Source organism: Pleurodeles waltl, chromosome 4_2, assembly GCF_031143425.1.
Source record: "Pleurodeles waltl isolate 20211129_DDA chromosome 4_2, aPleWal1.hap1.20221129, whole genome shotgun sequence".
Taxonomy (NCBI): Eukaryota; Metazoa; Chordata; class Amphibia; order Caudata; family Salamandridae; genus Pleurodeles; species Pleurodeles waltl.
Window position 1 is genome coordinate 1,003,528,228 of NC_090443.1, and position 23,719 is coordinate 1,003,551,946.

The 23,719-nt window shown below is 45.2% G+C and overlaps 1 protein-coding gene across 4 annotated transcripts in view; it reads left to right on the plus strand.

Annotated features, from left to right (window-relative positions):
* DPH2 (diphthamide biosynthesis 2) overlaps positions 1-23,719 on the plus strand; it is a 97,350-nt gene that overhangs the window by 44,936 nt on the left and 28,695 nt on the right. For all 4 annotated transcript variants that reach the window (XM_069232854.1, XM_069232853.1, XM_069232852.1 and 1 more), the window contains 2 exons: positions 16,970-17,190; positions 22,039-22,728. In XM_069232854.1, the coding sequence (XP_069088955.1) occupies positions 16,970-17,190; positions 22,039-22,728 (911 nt within the window). The remainder of the gene's footprint in view (positions 1-16,969; positions 17,191-22,038; positions 22,729-23,719) is intronic.

Here is a 23,719-nt window from a genome sequence, read left to right on the forward strand (position 1 = left end):
TTCTCAAAATCGTCCCACTTGGAATGGTGAGGGCTGCACTTTTTGGACTTTGGGTTGCTGCCATGTAGAAAAATCTACGAGACCTAGACACATCTGAAAACTAAACATCTGAGTGAGCCCAGGGTGGTGTGCTTCACATGCACCTGCACGATTTTCTTACCCACAATGGCCTGCAAACCTCCAACTTTTCTTGAAATCACACATTTTTCCCACATTTTTGTGATGGGACCTTCCGGAATCTGCAGGAATCCACAAAATTCCTACCACCCAGCATTGTCTCATCTATACCAATAAGAATTCGGCCCCACTTGTCAGCCTAAAATTTTTTTTTTTTTTTTTTTAAACTGCCCTTTGGACCCCATCAATTTCGACATGTTTTTGGCTCTTCCCTGTCACTGGCACTTGGCCCACCTACACAAGTGAGGTATCATTTACCGGGAGACTGAGGGGAACATTGAGTGGTAGGAAATTTGTCCCGGTGCGGTGATCCCACACAGATTTGTTTTTTTTGTGCCAAATTTGAGGTTTGCTGAGGATTCTGGGTAAGAAAACACTGGGGGATCCACGCAAGTCACACCTCCCTGAACTCCCTTGGGTGTCTAGTTTTCAGAAATGTCTGGGTTTGCTAGGTTTTCCTAGATGGCTGCTGAGCCCAGGACCAAAAACACAGGTGCATCCCCACCCCCACAAAAAATAGTTTTGTATTTGATAATTGTGATGTGTCCACGTAGTGTTTTGCACTAGGCCTGCCCACACTAGTGAGGTACCATTTTTATCAGTAGACGGGGGGGAAATCCTGGGTGGAAGGAACTTTGTGGCTCACCTCAGAGTCCAGAAATTTGCAGCACCGAAATTTGGGTAAAAATAGTTTTTATGCCACATTTTGAGGTTTGCAAAGGATTCTGGTTAACAGAACCTGGTGAGAGCGCCACAAGTTAACCCATCCATGGTTCCCCTAGGTGTCTAGTTTTCAAAAATGCACAGATTTGGTAGGTTTTCTTAGGTGCCGGGTGAGCTACAGACCAAAATCCACAGCTAGACACTTTCCAAAAAACACGTCAGTTGTCAATGTAAAAATGTGATGTGTCCATGTTGCGTTTCTTGTGCGGGCATTAGGCCTACCCACACAAGTGAGGTACCATTTTTATTGGGAGACTTGGGGGAACACAGAATAGAAGAAAAAGTATTTTCCCTTGTCTCTTTCTACATTTTTTCCTTCCAATTGTAAGACAGTGTGTAAAAAATACTTCTATTTGAGAAATGCCCTGTAATTCACATGCTAGTATGGGGACCCCGGAATTTAGATATGTGCAAATAACCGCTGCTTCTTAATGCCTTATCTTGTGCCCATTTTGGTAATACGAAGGTTTCCTTGATACCTATTTTTCACTCTTTATATTTCACCAAATGAATTGCTGTATACCCGGTATACAATGAAAACCCATTGCAAGGTGCAGTTCCTTTATTGCTCCGGGTACCTAGGGTTCTTGATGAACCTACAAGCCCTATATATCCCCGCAACCAGAAGATTCCAGCAAACATAATGGTATATTGCTTTAAAAAATGTGCGATAGCTGGAAAAAGTTATAGAAGAAAACGTGGATAGAAATGGCTCTTTTTTCACCTCAATTTCCATTTTTATTTTTTATTTTAGCTGTTTCACACCCATTTCTAGCACTAACTGGAAGGAGGCTGAAAGCACAAAGATAGTAAAAATGCGGTATGTTGCAGTAAAATGCCAAAATTTTGGTGAAAAATGTGGTTTTCTGATTCAAGTCTGCCTGTTCCTGAAAGCTGGGAAGATGGTGATTTTAGCACCCACCACAAACTATTTGTTGATGCCATTGTCAAGGACAAAACCACAAGCTTTCTTCTGCAGCCCTTTTTTCCCATTTTTTTTTTTTTTTTTTTTTTTTTTAACAATTTGTGCTGTATTTTAGCTAATTTCTTGGTCTCCTCCAGGCGAAACCACAAACTCTGGGTACCTCTAGAATCCCTAGGATGTTGGAAAAAAAGGAAGCAAATTTGGTGTGGGTAGCTTATGTGGGCAAAATGTTATGAGGGCCTAAGCGTGAACTGCCCCAAATAGCCAAAAAAGGCCTGGCACCTGAGGGGAAAAGGCCTGGCAGCAAAGGGGTTAAGAAGTCTTTTGGTGGCCCCTCATGGACTCCGCTTCTAACTGCCTATAAATCGATGGTTCCCTCACAATACCTCTATGGAGCCCAGCTATTTTCCTTAAGCTCTGGGGCAATCTGAGAGGAGAGTGAGAGCAAATGTCTGAAGAAATTGCTTGGTCTGCCTAAAAGTAGGATGGGTCCAGCGAAAAGATTGGAAGTGGATTTGCAGACTTGGAATTTCCTGACCTTGAAACCAACTCTGAGGTTCTAGCACAAACTGTGAATCAATCCTTTGTGCAAAAGAAATTGTAAAGAGTGAGCTAACTTGGGCGGTGCAGACAATGAATAGATTAGGGAAAATAACTGTGGCTTGAAAAATTGAAAATTTTAAGCTGGCAGAGGCCTCCCATCTCTCGAAAAGTTAATTGAAAAAGGCATGAAAAAGAGGGTCAAGGTTATCTGACTTATGGTATGTAAGGGATAAGCCCTCAGCTATTTATGTTGTATTCCTGGGATAATCAGAGGGTTTTGCAGTATATAGCTGTCTTGCACAATGCCCAGTTACGCCTGATTCTTTTAAAATTCTGGGTAGCTCTGAATGTGTGCTATCTAAAGGCAGAAAAGTTTAATGTTCTTCTGAAAGCTGAGAATAATTGTACATGTGGACTAGGACTCCAAAATTGTATTGTTAATCTTTTATTAGAATTGCTTGCTCTTTTATAGGATACGATGTGTGAATTTAAAACCGTTTTTTATAAAATATAATATTTCTTGTCAGACTTAAGCACTACCACTTTTGATGAGCATGGAATTTTTGGATGTGGCATGTGCCCTCGCAAAGTTCTTTAAATAAGTTTGAACTAGAAATACGATGATGAGAAACATTGGGTTTAAGTTGCACATGAGGGATTTGCTGCCAGAAGTACTAGAAGGAGAGACAGGAGGAATTTGCTTGGTTCGGCAGAGCTGTTTTGGTAGGGCCCTGTGGGTTGTAGGGATTTCTGTAGTGGGTAAGGTGGAGTAGGATGGGAGGACTACTATTTTAAGAGTATGTATTTATTGTTTTAAAGACATTTGTCTAAACATAAATAAACCTTGAACTCGAACAGCTCTTAGTCTTTCACTCCTTCAACTTGTCTTGTCCTCTCAGTCCATCTAATACCACATCCTGTCTCACTATCTTGCTTTCTCTCTCTTCTGTCTTAATATCTGTAGGAAGTTGGCTCTGTATGTGCTATTTCAAAGTAAGGAATAGCATGCACAGAGTCCAAGGGTTCCCCTTAGAGGTAAAATAGTGGTAAAAATAGATAATACTAATGCTCTATTTTGTGGTAGTGTGGTCGAGCAGTAGGCTTATCCAAGGAGTAGTGTTAAGCATTTGTTGTACATACACATAGACAATAAATGAGGTACACACACTCAGAGACAAATCCAGCCAATAGGTTTTTATATAGAAAAATATCTTTTCTTAGTTTATTTTAAGAACCACAGGTTCAAATTCTACATGTAATATCTCATTCGAAAGGTATTGCAGGTAAGTACTTTAGGAACTTCAAATCATCAAAATTGCATGTATACTTTTCAAGTTATTCGCAAATAGCTGTTTTAAAAGTGGACACTTAGTGCAATTTTCACAGTTCCTAGGGGAGGTAAGTATTTGTTAGTTTTACCAGGTAAGTAAGGCACTTACAGGGTTCAGTTCTTGGTCCAAGGTAGCCCACCGTTGGGGGTTCAGAGCAACCCCAAAGTCACCACACCAGCAGCTCAGGGCCGGTCGGGTGCAGAGTTCAAAGTGGTGCCCAAAACGCATAGGCTAGAATGGAGAGAAGGGGGTGCCCCGGTTCCGGTCTGCTTGCAGGTAAGTACCCGCGTCTTCGGAGGGCAGACCAGGGGGGTTTTGTAGGGCACCGGGGGGGACACGAGTCCACACAGAAATTTCACCCTCAGCGGCGCGGGGGCGGCCGGGTGCAGTGTAGAAACAAGCGTCGGGTTCGCAATGTTAGTCTATGAGAGATCTCGGGATCTCTTCAGCGCTGCAGGCAGGCAAGGGGGGGGTTCCTCGGGGAAACCTCCACTTGGGCAAGGGAGAGGGACTCCTGGGGGTCACTTCTCCAGTGAAAGTCCGGTCCTTCAGGTCCTGGGGGCTGCGGGTGCAGGGTCTCTCCCAGGCGTCGGGACTTTAGGTTCAAAGAGTCGCGGTCAGGGGAAGCCTCGGGATTCCCTCTGCAGGCGGCGCTGTGGGGGCTCAGGGGGGACAGGTTTTTGTACTCACAGTCTTAGAGTAGTCCTGGGGTCCCTCCTGAGGTGTTGGATCGCCACCAGCCGAGTCGGGGTCGCCGGGGGCAGTGTTGCAAGTCTCACGCTTCTTGCGGGGAGCTTGCAGGGTTCTTTAAAGCTGCTGGAAACAAAGTTGCAGCTTTTCTTGGAGCAGGTCCGCTGTCCTCGGGAGTTTCTTGTCTTTTCGAAGCAGGGGCAGTCCTCAGAGGATGTCGAGGTCGCTGGTCCCTTTGGAAAGCGTCGCTGGAGCAGGATCTTTGGAAGGCAGGAGACAGGCCGGTGAGTTTCTGGAGCCAAGGCAGTTGTCGTCTTCTGGTCTTCCGCTGCAGGGGTTTTCAGCTGGGCAGTCCTTCTTGTAGTTGCAGGAATCTAAATTTTCTAGGGTTCAGGGTAGCCCTTAAATACTAAATTTAAGGGCGTGTTTAGGTCTGGGGGGTTAGTAGCCAATGGCTACTAGCCCTGAGGGTGGGTACACCCTCTTTGTGCCTCCTCCCAAGGGGAGGGGGTCACAATCCTAACCCTATTGGGGGAATCCTCCATCTGCAAGATGGAGGATTTCTAAAAGTTAGAGTCACCTCAGCTCAGGACACCTTAGGGGCTGTCCTGACTGGCCAGTGACTCCTCCTTGTTTTTCTCATTATTTTCTCCGGCCTTGCCGCCAAAAGTGGGGCCTGGCCGGAGGGGGCGGGCAACTCCACTAGCTGGAGTGTCCTGCTGGGTTGGCACAAAGGAGGTGAGCCTTTGAGGCTCACCGCCAGGTGTGACAATTCCTGCCTGGGAGAGGTGTTAGCATCTCCACCCAGTGCAGGCTTTGTTACTGGCCTCAGAGTGACAAAGGCACTCTCCCCATGGGGCCAGCAACATGTCTCGGTTTGTGGCAGGCTGCTAAAACTAGTCAGCCTACACAGATAGTCGGTTAAGTTTCAGGGGGCACCTCTAAGGTGCCCTCTGTGGTGTATTTTACAATAAAATGTACACTGGCATCAGTGTGCATTTATTGTGCTGAGAAGTTTGATACCAAACTTCCCAGTTTTCAGTGTAGCCATTATGGTGCTGTGGAGTTCGTGTTTGACAGACTCCCAGACCATATACTCTTATGGCTACCCTGCACTTACAATGTCTAAGGTTTTGTTTAGACACTGTAGGGGTACCATGCTCATGCACTGGTACCCTCACCTATGGTATAGTGCACCCGGCCTTAGGGCTGTAAGGCCTGCTAGAGGGGTGTCTTACCTATACTGCATAGGCAGTGAGAGGCTGGCATGGCACCCTGAGGGGAGTGCCATGTCGACTTACTCGTTTTGTCCTCACTAGCACACACAAGCTGGTAAGCAGTGTGTCTGTGCTGAGTGAGAGGTCTCCAGGGTGGCATAAGACATGCTGCAGCCCTTAGAGACCTTCCTTGGCATCAGGGCCCTTGGTACTAGAGGTACCAGTTACAAGGGACTTATCTGGATGCCAGGGTCTGCCAATTGTGGATACAAAAGTACAGGTTAGGGAAAGAACACTGGTGCTGGGGCCTGGTTAGCAGGCCTCAGCACACTTTCAATTGTAAACATAGCATCAGCAAAGGCAAAAAGTCAGGGGGCAACCATGCCAAGGAGGCATTTCCTTACACAACCCCCCCCCAAACGAAAGAGGATGAGACTAACCTTTCCCAAGAGAGTCTTCATTTTCTAAGTGGAAGAACCTGGAAAGGCCATCTGCATTGGCATGGGCAGTCCCAGGTCTGTGTTCCACTATAAAGTCCATTCCCTGTAGGGAGATGGACCACCTCAACAGTTTAGGATTTTCACCTTTCATTTGCATCAGCCATTTGAGAGGTCTGTGGTCGGTTTGAACTAGGAAGTGAGTCCCAAAGAGGTATGGTCTCAGCTTCTTCAGGGACCAAACCACAGCAAAGGCCTCCCTCTCAATGGCACTCCAACGCTGCTCCCTGGGGAGTAACCTCCTGCTAATGAAAGCAACAGGCTGGTCAAGGCCATCATCATTTGTTTGGGACAAAACTGCCCCTATCCCATGTTCAGAGGCATCAGTCTGCACAATGAACTGCTTAGAATAATCTGGAGCTTTGAGAACTGGTGCTGAGCACACTGCTTGTTTCAGGGTGTCAAAGGCCTGTTGGCAGTCCACAGTCCAGTTCACTTTCTTGGGCATTTTCTTGGAGGTGAGCTCAGTGAGGGCTGTCACAATGGATCCATATCCCTTCACAAACCTCCTGTAGTACCCAGTCAAGCCAAGGAATGCCCTGACTTGAGTCTGGGTTTTTGGAGCTACCCAGTCCAGAATAGTCTGGATCTTGGGTTGGAGTGGCTGAACTTGGCCTCCACCTACAAGGTGTCCCAAGTAAACCACAGTTCCCTGCCCTATCTGGCATTTGGATGCCTTGATAGAGAGGCCTGCGGATTGCAGAGCCTTCAAAACCTTCCTCAGGTGGACCAGGTGATCCTGCCAGGTGGAGCTAAAGACAGCAATATCATCAAGATAAGCTGTGCTAAAGGACTCCAAGCCAGCAAGGACTTGATTCACCAACCTTTGGAAGGTGGCAGGGGCATTCTTTAAACCAAAGGGCATAACAGTAAACTGATAATGCCCATCAGGTGTGGAGAATGCTGTCTTTTCTTTTGCTCCAGGTGCCATTTTTATTTGCCAGTACCCTGCTGTCAAGTCAAAGGTACTTAGAAATTTGGCAGCACCTAATTTATCAATGAGCTCATCAGCTCTTGGAATTGGATGAGCATCTGTCTTGGTGACAGAATTGAGCCCTCTGTAGTCCACACAAAACCTCATCTCTTTCTTTCCATCTTTGGTGTGAGGTTTGGGGACTAAGACCACTGGGCTAGCCCAGGGGCTGTCAGAGCGCTCAATGACTCCCAATTCCAGCATCTTGTGGACTTCCACCTTGATGCTTTCTTTAACATGGTCAGATTGTCTAAAGATTTTGTTCTTGACAGGCATGCTGTCTCCTGTGTCCACATCATGGGTACACAGGTGTGTCTGACCAGGGGTTAAGGAGAAGAGTTCAGGAAACTGTTGTAGGACTCTCCTACAATCAGCTTGCTGTTGGCCAGAGAGGGTGTCTGAGTAGATCACTCCATCTACTGTACCATCTTTTGGGTCTGATGACAGAAGATCAGGGAGAGGTTCACTCTCTGCCTCCTGATCCTCATCTGTTACCATCAACAGATTGACATCAGCCCTGTCGTGGAAGAGCTTAAGGCGGTTTACATGGATCACCCTTTTGGGGCTCCTGCTTGTGCCCAGGTCCACCAAGTAGGTGACCTGACTCTTCCTCTCTAGTACTGGGTAAGGGCCACTCCATTTGTCCTGGAGTGCCCTGGGAGCCACAGGCTCCAGAACCCAGACTTTCTGCCCTGGTTGGAACTCAACCAGTGCAGCCTTTTGGTCATACCAAAACTTCTGGAGCTGTTGGCTGGCCTCAAGGTTTTTGGTTGCCTTTTCCATGTACTCTGCCATTCTAGAGCGAAGGCCAAGTACATAGTCCACTATGTCCTGTTTAGGCTCATGGAGAGGTCTCTCCCAGCCTTCTTTAACAAGGGCAAGTGGTCCCCTTACAGGATGACCAAACAGAAGTTCAAAGGGTGAGAATCCTACTCCCTTCTGTGGCACCTCTCTGTAAGCGAAAAGCAGGCATGGCAAGAGGACATCCCATCTCCTTTTGAGTTTTTCTGGGAGCCCCATGATCATGCCCTTTAATGTCTTGTTGAATCTCTCAACTAAGCCATTAGTTTGTGGATGGTATGGTGTAGTGAATTTATAAGTCACCCCACACTCATTCCACATGTGCTTTAGGTATGCTGACATGAAGTTGGTACCTCTGTCAGACACCACCTCCTTAGGGAAACCCACTCTGGTAAAGATACCAATGAGGGCCTTGGCTACTGCAGGGGCAGTAGTCGACCTAAGGGGAATAGCTTCAGGATACCTGGTAGCATGATCCACTACTACCAGGATATACATATTTCCTGAGGCTGTGGGAGGTTCTAGTGGACCAACTATGTCCACACCCACTCTTTCAAAGGGCACCCCCACCACTGGAAGTGGAATGAGGGGGGCCTTTGGATGCCCACCTGTCTTACCACTGGCTTGACAGGTGGGGCAGGAGAGGCAAAACTCCTTAACCATGCTGGACATATTGGGCCAGTAGAAGTGGTTGACTAACCTCTCCCACGTCTTGGTTTGTCCCAAATGTCCAGCAAGGGGAATGTCATGGGCCAATGTTAGGATGAACTCTCTGAACAGCTGAGGCACTACCACTCTCCTAGTGGCACCAGGTTTGGGGTCTCTGGCCTCAGTGTACAGGAGCCCATCTTCCCAATAGACCCTATGTGTTCCATTATTCTTGCCTTTGGACTCTTCAGCAGCTTGCTGCCTAAGGCCTTCAAGAGAGGGACAGGTTTCTTGTCCCTTACACAGCTCTTCCCTTGAGGGTCCCCCTGGGCCTAAGAGCTCAACCTGATAAGGTTCAAGCTCCAAAGGCTCAGTTCCCTCAGAGGGCAGAACTTCTTCCTGAGAAGAGAGGTTCCCTTTCTTTTGCTGTGTTGCAGTTGGTTTCCCAACTGACTTTCCTGTTCTCTTGGTAGGCTGGGCCATTTTTCCAGACTCCAGCTCTACTTTTTCACCCTGTGCCTTGCATTGTGCTCTTGTTTTCACACACACCAGTTCAGGGATACCCAGCATTGCTGCATGGGTTTTTAGCTCTACCTCAGCCCATGCTGAGGACTCCAGGTCATTTCCAAGCAGACAGTCCACTGGGATATTTGAGGAGACCACCACCTGTTTCAGGCCATTGACCCCTCCCCATTCTAAAGTAACCATTGCCATGGGATGTACTTTTCTCTGATTGTCAGCGTTGGTGACTGTGTAAGTTTTTCCAGTCAGGTATTGGCCAGGGGAAACCAGTTTCTCTGTCACCATGGTGACACTGGCACCTGTATCCCTCAGGCCCTCTATTCTAGTCCCATTAATTAAGAGTTGCTGTCTGTATTTTTGCATGTTAGGCGGCCAGACAGCTAGTGTGGCTAAATCCACCCCACCCTCAGAAACTAGAGTAGCTTCAGTGTGGACCCTGATTTGCTCTGGGCACACTGTTGATCCCACTTGGAGACTAGCCATACCAGTGTTACCTGGATGGGAGTTTGGAGTGGAACCTTTCTTGGGACAGGCCTTGTCTCCAGTTTGGTGTCCATGCTGTTTACAGCTATGACACCAGGCCTTTTTGGGATCAAAGTTTTTACCCTTGTACCCATTGTTTTGTGAAGAGGCTCTGGGCCCACCCTCCTGTGCAGGTTTTTGGGGGCCTGTAGAAGACTCTTTACTATTTTTAGTTTTGGTTGTCTCATCACCCTTCTGCTGGGGAGTCTTTGTGACCCCTTTCTTTTGGTCACCCCCTGTTGAAGTCTTGGACACCCTTGTCTTGACCCAATGGTCCGCCTTCTTTCCCAATTCTTGGGGAGAAATTGGTCCTAGGTCTACCAGATGCTGATGCAGTTTATCATTGAAACAATTACTTAACAGGTGTTCTTTCACAAATAAATTGTACAGCCCATCATAATTACTTACACCACTGCCTTGAATCCAACCATCTAGTGTTTTCACTGAGTAGTCAACAAAGTCAACCCAGGTCTGGCTCGAGGATTTCTGAGCCCCCCTGAACCTAATCCTGTACTCCTCAGTGGAGAATCCAAAGCCCTCAATCAGGGTACCCTTCATGAGGTCATAAGATTCTGCATCTTGTCCAGAGAGTGTGAGGAGTCTATCCCTACACTTTCCTGTGAACATTTCCCAAAGGAGAGCACCCCAGTGAGATCTGTTCACTTTTCTGGTTACACAAGCCCTCTCAAAAGCTGTGAACCATTTGGTGATGTCATCACCATCTTCATATTTAGTTACAATCCCTTTGGGGATTTTCAACATGTCAGGAGAATCTCTGACCCTATTTATGTTGCTGCCACCATTGATGGGTCCTAGGCCCATCTCTTGTCTTTCCCTCTCTATGGCTAGGATCTGTCTTTCCAAAGCCAATCTTTTGGCCATCCTGGCTAACTGGATGTCCTCTTCACTGGAGTTATCCTCAGTGATCTCAGAGTTGTTGGTCCCTCCTGTGAGGGAACCAGCATCTCTGACTATTATTTGTGGAGTCAGGGCTTGAGAAGCCCTGCTCTCCCTAAGTAGGACTGGAGGGGGGGAATTTCCCTCCAAGTCACTATCTTCATCCTCTGAGTTGCCATCCTCAGAGGGGTTGGCCTTTTCAAACTCTGCCAAAAGCTCCTGGAGCTGTACTTTGGTAGGTTTGGGGCCCATTGCTATTTTCTTTAGTTTACAGAGTGACCTTAGCTCTCTCATCTGTAGATGGAGGTAAGGTGTGGTGTCGAGTTCCACCACATTCACATCTGTGCTAGACATTATGCTTCTAAAAGTTGGAATACTTTTTAAGAAACTAAAACTGGTTCTAGAATCTAATTCAAACTTTTACAAACTTTTAAACTCTAAAAGAAATGCTAAACAGGATCTAACACAAGGCCCTAGCAGGTCTTTTAAGAATTTAGAAAACTTTTCAAATTGCAAAAATCAATTTCTAATGACAATTTTGGAATTTGTCGTGTGATCAGGTATTGGCTGAGTAGTCCAGCAAATGCAAAGTCTTGTACCCCACCGCTGATCCACCAATGTAGGAAGTTGGCTCTGTATGTGCTATTTCAAAGTAAGGAATAGCATGCACAGAGTCCAAGGGTTCCCCTTAGAGGTAAAATAGTGGTAAAAATAGATAATACTAATGCTCTATTTTGTGGTAGTGTGGTCGAGCAGTAGGCTTATCCAAGGAGTAGTGTTAAGCATTTGTTGTACATACACATAGACAATAAATGAGGTACACACACTCAGAGACAAATCCAGCCAATAGGTTTTTATATAGAAAAATATCTTTTCTTAGTTTATTTTAAGAACCACAGGTTCAAATTCTACATGTAATATCTCATTCGAAAGGTATTGCAGGTAAGTACTTTAGGAACTTCAAATCATCAAAATTGCATGTATACTTTTCAAGTTATTCGCAAATAGCTGTTTTAAAAGTGGACACTTAGTGCAATTTTCACAGTTCCTAGGGGAGGTAAGTATTTGTTAGTTTTACCAGGTAAGTAAGGCACTTACAGGGTTCAGTTCTTGGTCCAAGGTAGCCCACCGTTGGGGGTTCAGAGCAACCCCAAAGTCACCACACCAGCAGCTCAGGGCCGGTCGGGTGCAGAGTTCAAAGTGGTGCCCAAAACGCATAGGCTAGAATGGAGAGAAGGGGGTGCCCCGGTTCCGGTCTGCTTGCAGGTAAGTACCCGCGTCTTCGGAGGGCAGACCAGGGGGGTTTTGTAGGGCACCGGGGGGGGGACGAGTCCACACAGAAATTTCACCCTCAGCGGCGCGGGGGCGGCCGGGTGCAGTGTAGAAACAAGCGTCGGGTTCGCAATGTTAGTCTATGAGAGATCTCGGGATCTCTTCAGCGCTGCAGGCAGGCAAGGGGGGGGTTCCTCGGGGAAACCTCCACTTGGGCAAGGGAGAGGGACTCCTGGGGGTCACTTCTCCAGTGAAAGTCCGGTCCTTCAGGTCCTGGGGGCTGCGGGTGCAGGGTCTCTCCCAGGCGTCGGGACTTTAGGTTCAAAGAGTCGCGGTCAGGGGAAGCCTCGGGATTCCCTCTGCAGGCGGCGCTGTGGGGGCTCAGGGGGGACAGGTTTTTGTACTCACAGTCTTAGAGTAGTCCTGGGGTCCCTCCTGAGGTGTTGGATCGCCACCAGCCGAGTCGGGGTCGCCGGGGGCAGTGTTGCAAGTCTCACGCTTCTTGCGGGGAGCTTGCAGGGTTCTTTAAAGCTGCTGGAAACAAAGTTGCAGCTTTTCTTGGAGCAGGTCCGCTGTCCTCGGGAGTTTCTTGTCTTTTCGAAGCAGGGGCAGTCCTCAGAGGATGTCGAGGTCGCTGGTCCCTTTGGAAAGCGTCGCTGGAGCAGGATCTTTGGAAGGCAGGAGACAGGCCGGTGAGTTTCTGGAGCCAAGGCAGTTGTCGTCTTCTGGTCTTCCGCTGCAGGGGTTTTCAGCTGGGCAGTCCTTCTTGTAGTTGCAGGAATCTAAATTTTCTAGGGTTCAGGGTAGCCCTTAAATACTAAATTTAAGGGCGTGTTTAGGTCTGGGGGGTTAGTAGCCAATGGCTACTAGCCCTGAGGGTGGGTACACCCTCTTTGTGCCTCCTCCCAAGGGGAGGGGGTCACAATCCTAACCCTATTGGGGGAATCCTCCATCTGCAAGATGGAGGATTTCTAAAAGTTAGAGTCACCTCAGCTCAGGACACCTTAGGGGCTGTCCTGACTGGCCAGTGACTCCTCCTTGTTTTTCTCATTATTTTCTCCGGCCTTGCCGCCAAAAGTGGGGCCTGGCCGGAGGGGGCGGGCAACTCCACTAGCTGGAGTGTCCTGCTGGGTTGGCACAAAGGAGGTGAGCCTTTGAGGCTCACCGCCAGGTGTGACAATTCCTGCCTGGGAGAGGTGTTAGCATCTCCACCCAGTGCAGGCTTTGTTACTGGCCTCAGAGTGACAAAGGCACTCTCCCCATGGGGCCAGCAACATGTCTCGGTTTGTGGCAGGCTGCTAAAACTAGTCAGCCTACACAGATAGTCGGTTAAGTTTCAGGGGGCACCTCTAAGGTGCCCTCTGTGGTGTATTTTACAATAAAATGTACACTGGCATCAGTGTGCATTTATTGTGCTGAGAAGTTTGATACCAAACTTCCCAGTTTTCAGTGTAGCCATTATGGTGCTGTGGAGTTCGTGTTTGACAGACTCCCAGACCATATACTCTTATGGCTACCCTGCACTTACAATGTCTAAGGTTTTGTTTAGACACTGTAGGGGTACCATGCTCATGCACTGGTACCCTCACCTATGGTATAGTGCACCCGGCCTTAGGGCTGTAAGGCCTGCTAGAGGGGTGTCTTACCTATACTGCATAGGCAGTGAGAGGCTGGCATGGCACCCTGAGGGGAGTGCCATGTCGACTTACTCGTTTTGTCCTCACTAGCACACACAAGCTGGTAAGCAGTGTGTCTGTGCTGAGTGAGAGGTCTCCAGGGTGGCATAAGACATGCTGCAGCCCTTAGAGACCTTCCTTGGCATCAGGGCCCTTGGTACTAGAGGTACCAGTTACAAGGGACTTATCTGGATGCCAGGGTCTGCCAATTGTGGATACAAAAGTACAGGTTAGGGAAAGAACACTGGTGCTGGGGCCTGGTTAGCAGGCCTCAGCACACTTTCAATTGTAAACATAGCATCAGCAAAGGCAAAAAGTCAGGGGGCAACCATGCCAAGGAGGCATTTCCTTACAATATCTCATTCCTGTCCAGCATCTATGTACCGTGTATCTTCTTAAGTCTCTTTGTATCAAACTCTTTCTTTTTGCAAAGCTTTCTACTTTCTCAGTGTTTCACTTCTTTGGGCTATCTCATCCATACCAGCAAATCACTTTTCTCTCTTTTCTTGCTTCATTCTTGTCTCATCTTGTATGTCTCGCGTCCGCCCTCCCATATTTTGTGTCTCACTCTTCTTTCCTACTGTAACATTGCATGCCTCTTCCTATGTTATTCTTTTCCCATTACCCTACCCCAACCCTCACTTGTGGGATTTATCTACTCTCTTCTCACACCTCTACCATGTATCTCACTCTTCTCTGCTGTATCACTCTAGTCTAAACCTTTCACTGACCTTTCAAAATGCCTTTTTAGGTGCCTGATTAGATTAGAAAAGCATTGTCTCTTGCTCAGGGGTTGCCTCAGTAACAGATGCTACAATAAAGCTTCTTTGTTTGATTCAGAAAGTAACAGCACACCTGGCATTGCTGCCATAGCATTGGCCCAATACATGTAGACTGTTATAGTTGATCAGGTTGCTCACAGTGGACAGTTTCTCAGCTCACACTTCCAGAGACCTGATTCTTCTTACTATTCAGGGTTGCCACCCCGACCAAAACTGTAAAAAATAAAAAGATCTTAAAGATACTGTAGCACTCCTCATTTATGGTCTTGATAAGACCTCTTGGAGGTCTGGAAAAGTTGTATTTGAATTCAAACATGCAGCAGTAACACCACTATTTTCTTAAACCTATTCATGGCTTCCTGGTCTTCGTTACATATTGAGGATGCTGAAGCTTGTAGGGTTTAGAGGTGGGGAGGGGAGCATACTGCCTGACTTGCCATCACATATTTCTTCAAGATACAATATGTAAATGCAGTGCATGTTAACGCCTCTAAGGTTTACTTACAAGTATCAAAGTGTTTGCCATTGTTGGAACAGTTAGAGCTGGTTATGTCTGGATACGTATTTCTTGATTTTTGTCTTTCATCAGTAAAGAGTAGCAGGGCAGTTTGAGGGTTTTTGAAATTGCTGATCAAAGTCTTCTCAGGTTAAGCACCACTTCCCATCTTATGTAAACTGGCAACCATCTGCATCCTTACTAGGCTGAGCTTTTTGCCCAGCCACTGCAAATTGGTGTCATGTTCACACTACTGTGCAGAAAACCGGTAGTTTAGTTGTTTCTACACTTATCCAGTGGATCTTTCAGCGGCATTTTACCTGGTCAGCCATAGCTATTATCTACACCACCTGCAGCAGCAAAGTTCTGGTTGAGCATCCTACACTTGGCTTAGCTTCTTGTAAATTTGTGAATTATTTATTGAGTGCGCTGTTACCCAAAGTGTGTCCAGCTGAGACACAAAGACTTCGGCCCTAACAGTGGAGTCATGAAAAAAGCTAAGTTTTCAATGCTTTACAGAAAGGCAAAAGTTTGACTCACATACGCACAGATGCAGAGTGAGAGTTCCAGAGACTGGTAGCAGTGATGGAAAAGGCCTAGCCACCTTCTCAAGCGAGACTATATTTGGGAATGACCAAGCTAATTGTTGATCACCTATTGGTTGAGGGGGGGGGGTGTTAGCCCTTCTCAATTGACAACCACAGCCTTTGTCATGGTGGACAACAAAATTAACCTTTGCTTAACCCTCTGATAGCTTGGCATAGATGCAGTAAGGCTTTACTTAGATGCACTGTTTTCGGTATTCATGAAGCACACAAACAGTAATAAAGTGAAATCACAACACAGGAAAAATCCTACACTAATTAAAAAAAAAAAACAGAGTAAAATTTGATAAATAAAATGACACTAAAACAAATGTAATCCAATCAGGTGAACTGGAATTATGAATTTTTAAAGTTTTAATTAGAAAGTAGGCCTAAAATATCAAAGTATCAACCACAGGCATCTACTTGTGCAATACCAGGGCAAAGTCATAGTTATGGCCGAATGCTATGGAGCACATTTCAGATATACAAGGTGGATTATGTTGCCAGGTTAAAATGGAAGTTTAAAACTTCAAAGGCTGCAATGGCAGGGCTGAGACATGTTTTAGAGGGCTACGTAAGTGGGTAGCAGAATTTCTGCAGGGCTACTGGTAGCATGTAATTTGGGGCCCTGGTACATTTAGTACCACTTTATTAGGGGCTTACAAGTAAATGAAATGTGCAAATTGAGTGTAAATCAGTTTCACCATGTTTTAAGAAGTGAGCACAAGCACTTTAGTACTGGTTAGCAGTGGTAACGTGCACAGAGTCCTAAACCTAATGAAAACAAATCTCAGCAAACAGGAGGGGAGAAGGCAAAACGTTTGGGGAAGACCACATCAAAGGCTGCAAGGTCTAACACCAGTGAAGTGATTTCTGTGATTTTGAAAAGGAGGATCAAAGGGAAAGAAGTGTTGCCTCATGTTGAATTAATTGAAGACATGTAATGATCAACAAAGGAGCACCAACAGTTACACTAGTCTAGGTGACTCAGTATGGTAGCCTAAACTACTAATTTGCAAGAGTACATTGGGAGCTATGAAATAAATTTCTGTGGCACCTTGAGGAGCTTCCTCTCTAACATGCCAAGCAGAATTCCTCCTCTTTCTCATCACAACCACTGGACCTCCCGTGTCATCCTCAGTCAGGTGAAGACATTTCTTTAGTGCGTCAGCTGGTGGATGCTGCTGATGTGCCTTAAAGTGAACCCTGATGCTTTAATATTGGAAAACATGGACAATCTCTGGACATCTGATTCTTAAACCATTCCCCACCTTAACTTTCCTGATCTTGAAGGTCTTGATTGAGGAAGTTGGTGGTGTTACAGTACACAAGATTTCACCTCTTTCTTTCTCTCAAATTTAAGTTTTGCCCAAAGTCTTTCCATTGTTTCCTTAAGAGGCCAATGTTTCTCTTTTAACTATTCATTGCTCATTTAAAAGCAATGCCTTTTTAAATATGAATGGAGACATATCTTTAAAATGCATAAATATTAATCAGCTCTAACATTATCCTGGCTGTTTCTAAGCCTCCCCCTTTTTAAGAATGTGAATTACCAGGAGTTGCAGTTTTGTGACCACTCTCTACCATTATTCAACAGAAGTTAGGTTTCTTTCTTTAATCTCTCTTTTTGCATTTTTTTTTTTTCTTGAGTTTCCTTTGTACTCTGTTTTGTTCAATTTTTTCTTTGCAGTTGCTGCGTGGACGAGGTTGCGGCGGAGCATGTGCAGGCAGATTCCCTGGTTCATTACGGAAGGGCTTGCTTGAGCCCAAGCACCAGGTTACCTGTGCTGTATATATTTGGGTGCCAGCCTGTGGATGTGAAAAGCTGTGCCGCTGCCTTTCGGACATTATACCCTGACCGGCAGAGCCACGTGGTGGTAGTTAGCGATGTGGTGTACTCCTATATCATTGGTAAGTTACAGGCTGCAATGGTTGTATCCTACCAGGGTTATGTTAGTAACTTTATTATGATACTCGACTGAATCTTGGAAATGTCAAAACTCTAAAACCTTTCTGTCGGGCAATATCTGAACTGGTGATGCAAACTCCATATAACTTTTGCATCCCCTAATTGTGAAGGATTGAACCAGAGGTAAGTGCCTGCCTCCTAGCCTAGAGATCCTCTGTTATCCATGTGCCAATGTCTGTTGCCTTCAAAGACACGTGGAGAACAAATCATCTACGGCATGAGGGATCTAACCTAAACTGTGAAAGTGGTTCAAGATCTTTCCTTCTTCCATAGACAACTTAATGCCAGGGAAGCTGTAAAATGGCACTACCTCACTGAGACAATTCTGCCTCCCCTGTAGACTGTACTGAACCACTGACGGGTTCCTAAGGTGCTGAGAATGCAATGAGTGCACTACAGACCAAACTTGGCATTGGCATCCTAGTCAGAACTGTAAAGACCAAGGATATCCCTTAGCATGGTCAGTATGGGCCCATGCCCCCCTTTAGGGGGGCATACGGAGCTCTCAGCATAAACGCTATGAAAACAGTAGTGTCCTCTTCCTTGACTGCAGAGATTACCTTCATACTCTGTTTACTTTTTCACATGCAGGAGGTGCTATTTTTAGCATCCCATCAAGGTCTTCCCTTGTTCAATCTTTCTGTGCTACCAGGAACCAAGAACCCCTGCCCCCTTCTTTCCCACCAACAACTTTGCTGTGGATGATTCAGGTGAGTTGGGAAAGGAACAGAAATGTTTGTTTTCAGAGGCCAGTCATTGCTTTAATGTCATCCGCCAGAACCTCTGAACACAGAAGGGACTCGCTTTTGCCTAATTTTTTTACCAGCAGCATCAAGGGTGCCAAATTCATTCCCAGGGCTCTATCTGAGCACAAACTGGCTCAGCTGGAGACCATCTTAAATACCCTGTAGGTTGTACCTTCACTGAATCTGGATCACAGTAAAGACTAATCAACCCATCTAAACCATTACAGATTATGTTCTGCTACTTCTAGCAAGTACTATGTTCCAACTTAAAACAAGCAGTACCCCCTGCCACGGACCTCAACAGTTGTCAGCATCCAGCAACATATGTAGATGAACCAAGCCTACTTCTGTAGGTGAACAGAGACCTTCTGAAGGCCCTGTCTCCACTGCATCTAAACCTAGACCACTTGAAGGCCCTGCCACCACGGTGCATTAATCAAGTATGCCCTAAAGACACTGCCAGTTCTCCAGGTAAACACAGGCCAAACTGTGTGCCTTACCACCTTCTTGACAAACCAAGTCCAGGTTGATACCCCTCTCACCTCCTCTGGTGAACGTATGCCACTGTGAAGGTCCTGCCACCTCTGTAGGTGAAAGTAGACCATTCCTAAGGCGCCTATAGAGATGAATGCAAACCTAAGCCACTCTGAAGGTCCTGCCACAGCTGTAAATTAACACATGCAACTTTGACTTTCCATTTGCTTTTATATATGGACCTAGACCTCCAACAGCCCTGCTGCCACTATATATCAGCTTGGATCATTCTGAAGGCAACCTCTTTAGGTGAACCTAGACCACTGTGAAGCCCCCATGTCACCAGTATATATGAACAAAAAACACTTTGAGTGCCTGTTAATACCACTGTGTGTGTGTGTGTATATACACGCGTAGACCTCTCTGAGGGCCCTGCTGCTACTGCATATGAACCTACAGCCCTTTATAAAACTAGTGTTTGCAAAGGCTGTGCCAGACCATTGTCAATACGTTGTTGTCAACTTAAAACAGTGTAAATAACTTGTAACCTGTGTATGGAATTATGTGCCGTTTTGAATACTCGACTAATAGTCTGGGCAATTGCAAAGGTCCAGCTAACACCGTAAATTCACATAAATCGTGTCAAGTACTAGATCGGCTGGAGGCTCTTTGAGAGTGTTTTCGAGGTGCAGTACTAAACGCCAAACGTACCAAGTCCTGCATGCCAAGAAAAAGTTAGTTCTAGCTCTGAAGACGAAGAGAGTTCCTCAAAAAAATAACTCTCCCTCTGTGGTAGCTGCTATCTGATATAATGAAGATATGCATTTCTTGGAGAAATGAGGTCTGGACAACAGATCACTATAATTATGGAGTGTTTGATACGAACACTTCACTTCCTGGTGGTCATATGAATAAAACAACTGTACTTAGGATTTTGTAAGAACCATCGCTGGTTAAAAATCTAATTTTAAGCGTTTTTCAGAATGGGAGAACTTGTTTATGAACCCGGATGTAGTGACATATACTAGGGGCCAAAAACAACAAAAGACCATACAAATAATTGCCAAAAATCTATCTTGTGCTAGAAATGCAGGTGCTTCATTGCACAGGTTCTCCTGGTTAGCTCTGGGTGAAGGAGAGTCTAAGAGACATCCACCAAAAGGCCATAACCCTTTAATGATAACACAGAAATAGTTATTGCAATCCATAAGGTGACTGTAAACACAGGAGGTGCTTTGTGTCTCCCAGTCTGACAAACAATGACAAAGAACAGTAGGGCTGTGTTTTACTGGGCTGAATGTATTTAGTGACTAGAAACACTTTAGAGTAGTGGTTTTTAACTTTTTCACTTCTGTGAACCCCACTTAACCATTACTGTAACCCAGGGATCCCCAGTGAGCCATTACTGGAAGCCAGGGGCCCCGACCTAAACATTTTCAATGGCTTGAACTGCAAAAACACTAATAATACAGAAACAAGAGTTCATCAAACAAATACACAAATTATGAAATAATCATAAACAAAACTAAAGTGGTTATTTTTTATTTATTTCCTTAATAAGAAAGATGGAGCTTTCTTAAATGTAACTGAGGCTTCTCATCATCCCTGCTACATTACGTTTATGCACTTGCACTGCCCTCACAGATCAATCTGAGGATACGAACTTAATTTTTAGCCTCCAATTTCAAATCCCTTCACTTCTACAGAACGTTTAAAAAAAGTTATTTCTACATTTTGCTTCTTTAATTATATACACTTCCTTAATCTGTTAACATTATTTAATTTTCTAAGCAGTCAGGGCCCCCCTAAGTAGGCTTTGTGCACACGCAAGAGTCTCCGGACCACAGGTTAAGAACCGCTGCTCCAACGATTTTAGAACTACGACCCATTTTTAGTATGACAAACGCCTAGGTTTAATGGACATCAGACGGGCGTAGTTAAAGTATTTTGTGGTAGCACAGTGTCATTTACAGACCTCACATTTTCCATTGAAATGGTTACAAATGTGCACAGGCATGCAGTTTTACTGATAAAACTATATTATGCACAAAGGATACTGTGGAGAAATCAGGCTTCAGTGAATAGGTATTATTTGTGCATCGTCAAGTAAAGTGTCTTGATTATTTCTGATACTGTTAAAAACTTTGTTTTCATCACACTTCATGATTACAAAAAGTGTGCTTCATTTTTGCTTTTCTGAATGCTGAACGTGTACAGTTCATTTACAGTTGTTTAAGTTTTGTTGTGTTACGAAAAAATTATTACACCCTCCAATGTATCCTTCCACGCTCCATGTACTATAGCAAGATAAGTAGCAGAAGATATAGCCTGACATTTGACCTCTGTCTTTGAAGCTCAGCAAATGTGACAAGATGAATACAGCATTTAAAAACATCTTTATTTATTGCTTGCACTTTTGTGATGGCTAAGACGGACCCACAGTTTGGGAAACACTGCTCTAGAGTGGCCTTCTGCTAGGCTGCTGTTTCTGCTGAAATCGTCGGCTTGGTGCCTCCTGCCAAGAGAGCAAATACATATATTTGTTCTGATGAATCCCAAAAAGATGTGACCCTGTGCCATGTCTCTTTTCTCTTGAAGTGCAAATATTCGTAGATATAATGCATTTTGGACAACTATGGTTGCCAGTTCTCCTCTGATGCCTACTTCTTTACCGAAAGCATTATCTTGGATAGTCAGTGGCTATCATCATGCCTATCATTGCCCCTCCTGGCCACCTATTGCTGGTGTGGCTTTCCAGATGGAAAAGAGGCTCGCCATTGCTGGATCTTCCTGCTGAAAACTCTTGATTCTTCTTAGTTCTATAAAGGACACATGGTCAAGAATTCTGATTTATCTTCTCCAGACAGCTGTGTTTAGAAGCAGTTTTTAAAGCTGAAACGCTAAACCCCCAGATTCAGTTCCTGTAACTCCTATAGCACCCATATGCCATACTCACCACATGCTCGCACACAGATTATCTCTGTTCTTCACTATAGCACATTTGCACACACTCACACAAACTCACCATTCAATAGAGCAGTCCAAATATTGGGCAATTACGGAGGTTCAACTATGATGATCGCTGGAAGACAAGCTGGTATGACCTTGTTATTTGTAAAGCTTTTCACATTAAAACCAGACACAATATCTCCAAATTGGGTTAATGACTGTTTTGAGAGAACTTCCATTATAGAGTCCTCTCTAAATCAAGCTATAGTTGATAATTATTTTGATATTGGGTACAATAACTCTTCCCGAAACCATCGCTGCCTCACCCCCTTTGCTTACTTTCAAAAGACTTGGTGGAGCATTAGCTTGTGACTTGTTCACATGTTTTTGTAAATGTTAAATAAGATGTGCTTCTTGTTTTGTCAAATGCCCACTTCACCGAAAAATAAGCATGAGTGCTTGAAGACTGTGTAAGATCACTTACTCATATCAATTTACTCTCAAGATAGTAATGGAACTCTTTTAATGTTGGGTTTGCACCTATCTGTTTGACTTAGATGTCATAACATATGTTGGTAATACTGCTGCTTTTAGAAGATGTTCTCTTTCTTGTGTTTGCAGGTGAGCTTGAAGCCTTGTTGCAGTCCGAGTACCCATATGCATCATTCTCCAGTATCGAACCGGACAGAGGTTCACTTTCTATCCAAAGCGCAAACCCATACCCTGACGAGACTGATGACTCCACGGAGTCCCCAGATGCAGAGATAGTGAAGAAGTTTGGGCGCCGGTTTTCTATTAACCGCAAGCTTGGACTGGAAGGTTACAGTGTGTTTTATATTGGTGAAGAGAGTCTGACGCTGACGAACTTCATGATGACGTGGAACAAGTGTGCTTTCTGCACCTTCAACCCATCGAGTGGGCAGGGCCGGCGTGAGACACTGAGCATTAGCAGGGCATTGATGAAGCGTTACTATCTGATTGAGCGGGCACGTGATGCCCAGGTTGTTGGCATTTTGGTGGGCACTCTTGGTGTTGCAGATTACCTTTCAGTCATCGAGCACCTAAAGACGGTCATTCGAAAGGCTGGGAAAAAAAGCTATATTTTCGTGATGGGAAAGTTGAACACTGCAAAGCTTGCAAACTTCCTGGAAGTGGACATCTATGTGTTAGTAGCCTGTCCTGAAAACTCTCTGCTAGATTCTAGCAACTTCTACAGACCTGTTGTGACTCCTTTTGAGATGGATGTAGCATGCAACAGGGCCCGGGAGTGGACTGGAGACTACATTACAGACTACCGTGATCTATTGCCAGGTAACACTGCCTGAATGTTTAAAGTTATGTTAAGAGTTGTATATATTTCTGACATTACATTGCCTCCTGGGTAGTCAGCAGGGGGTGAGAGGTACCCAGGACAACAGTTCATAAGAGTTGTGAAAGGAGTGGAAGAGCATCACATCTCGGTGGCTGTATTTGTGTGCTGTTCTGTACTAAGCATAGAATTTTGAACTGGGTATGTTCGACTGGCAGCCGGTGGAGTGGCTTGAGAATGTAGTTGCCTGGCATATAGTGGCACTCTATAACATATAGGCCAATTTCTATGTTTTACGAACATGCATATGTTTTACGAACATGCATCAAACTAGTACTACTTGTTGTGATATTTTATAAAGTGGGAATCTAAATGTAATCTTATTACAGTTGGTAAAGGTGACTTGCGCACAGAATATTTTTCCTCTTTGTACAATTGATCAGCTCAGTTTTAGAGGCAAATTGTCCCTCTGAAGATTTTGTGTCCTTAGCCTCACACTGGTGGTGTGTGACTCGGGTACCAGGAAGCAAAAGACTCCTTTCTGAGGCACAACCCCTCCCTAAAACTCCAGAATCACATCTTCCCGAAGTGTTTAGCTTTATCACAGGCTTGAGGCTTTTGAGTGGCTTAACAATGAGTGAAAAAGCAAAAATGCTCTGTCTTTACGTATATATTTTCTCATAGCAAGCTCTTGCCTGTGGAAGGTGCCAGTGCACTTTTAAGGTAAAAAGCAAGAACCATGAAAAACCTCCTACAAGAAATAGCTTTTGGTATCAGGACATTGTTGAACAGTAGGTCTGACGGATGTTGGAGGAGTAGTTAAAACCGATGAGTACAAAGGGGGAAAGCAGTGCGGTGAGCAATTGTAAGTAGAGCAGGAAAATTGTAAGTTTTTTGTGGAACTCTAGGAGGTGTTCTTGGTACCTCAGTTCTTAGGGGATAGTTTTTCATAATCAAAGCACAATTGTAGAGAAGGGTTTTGTTGCAAAACAA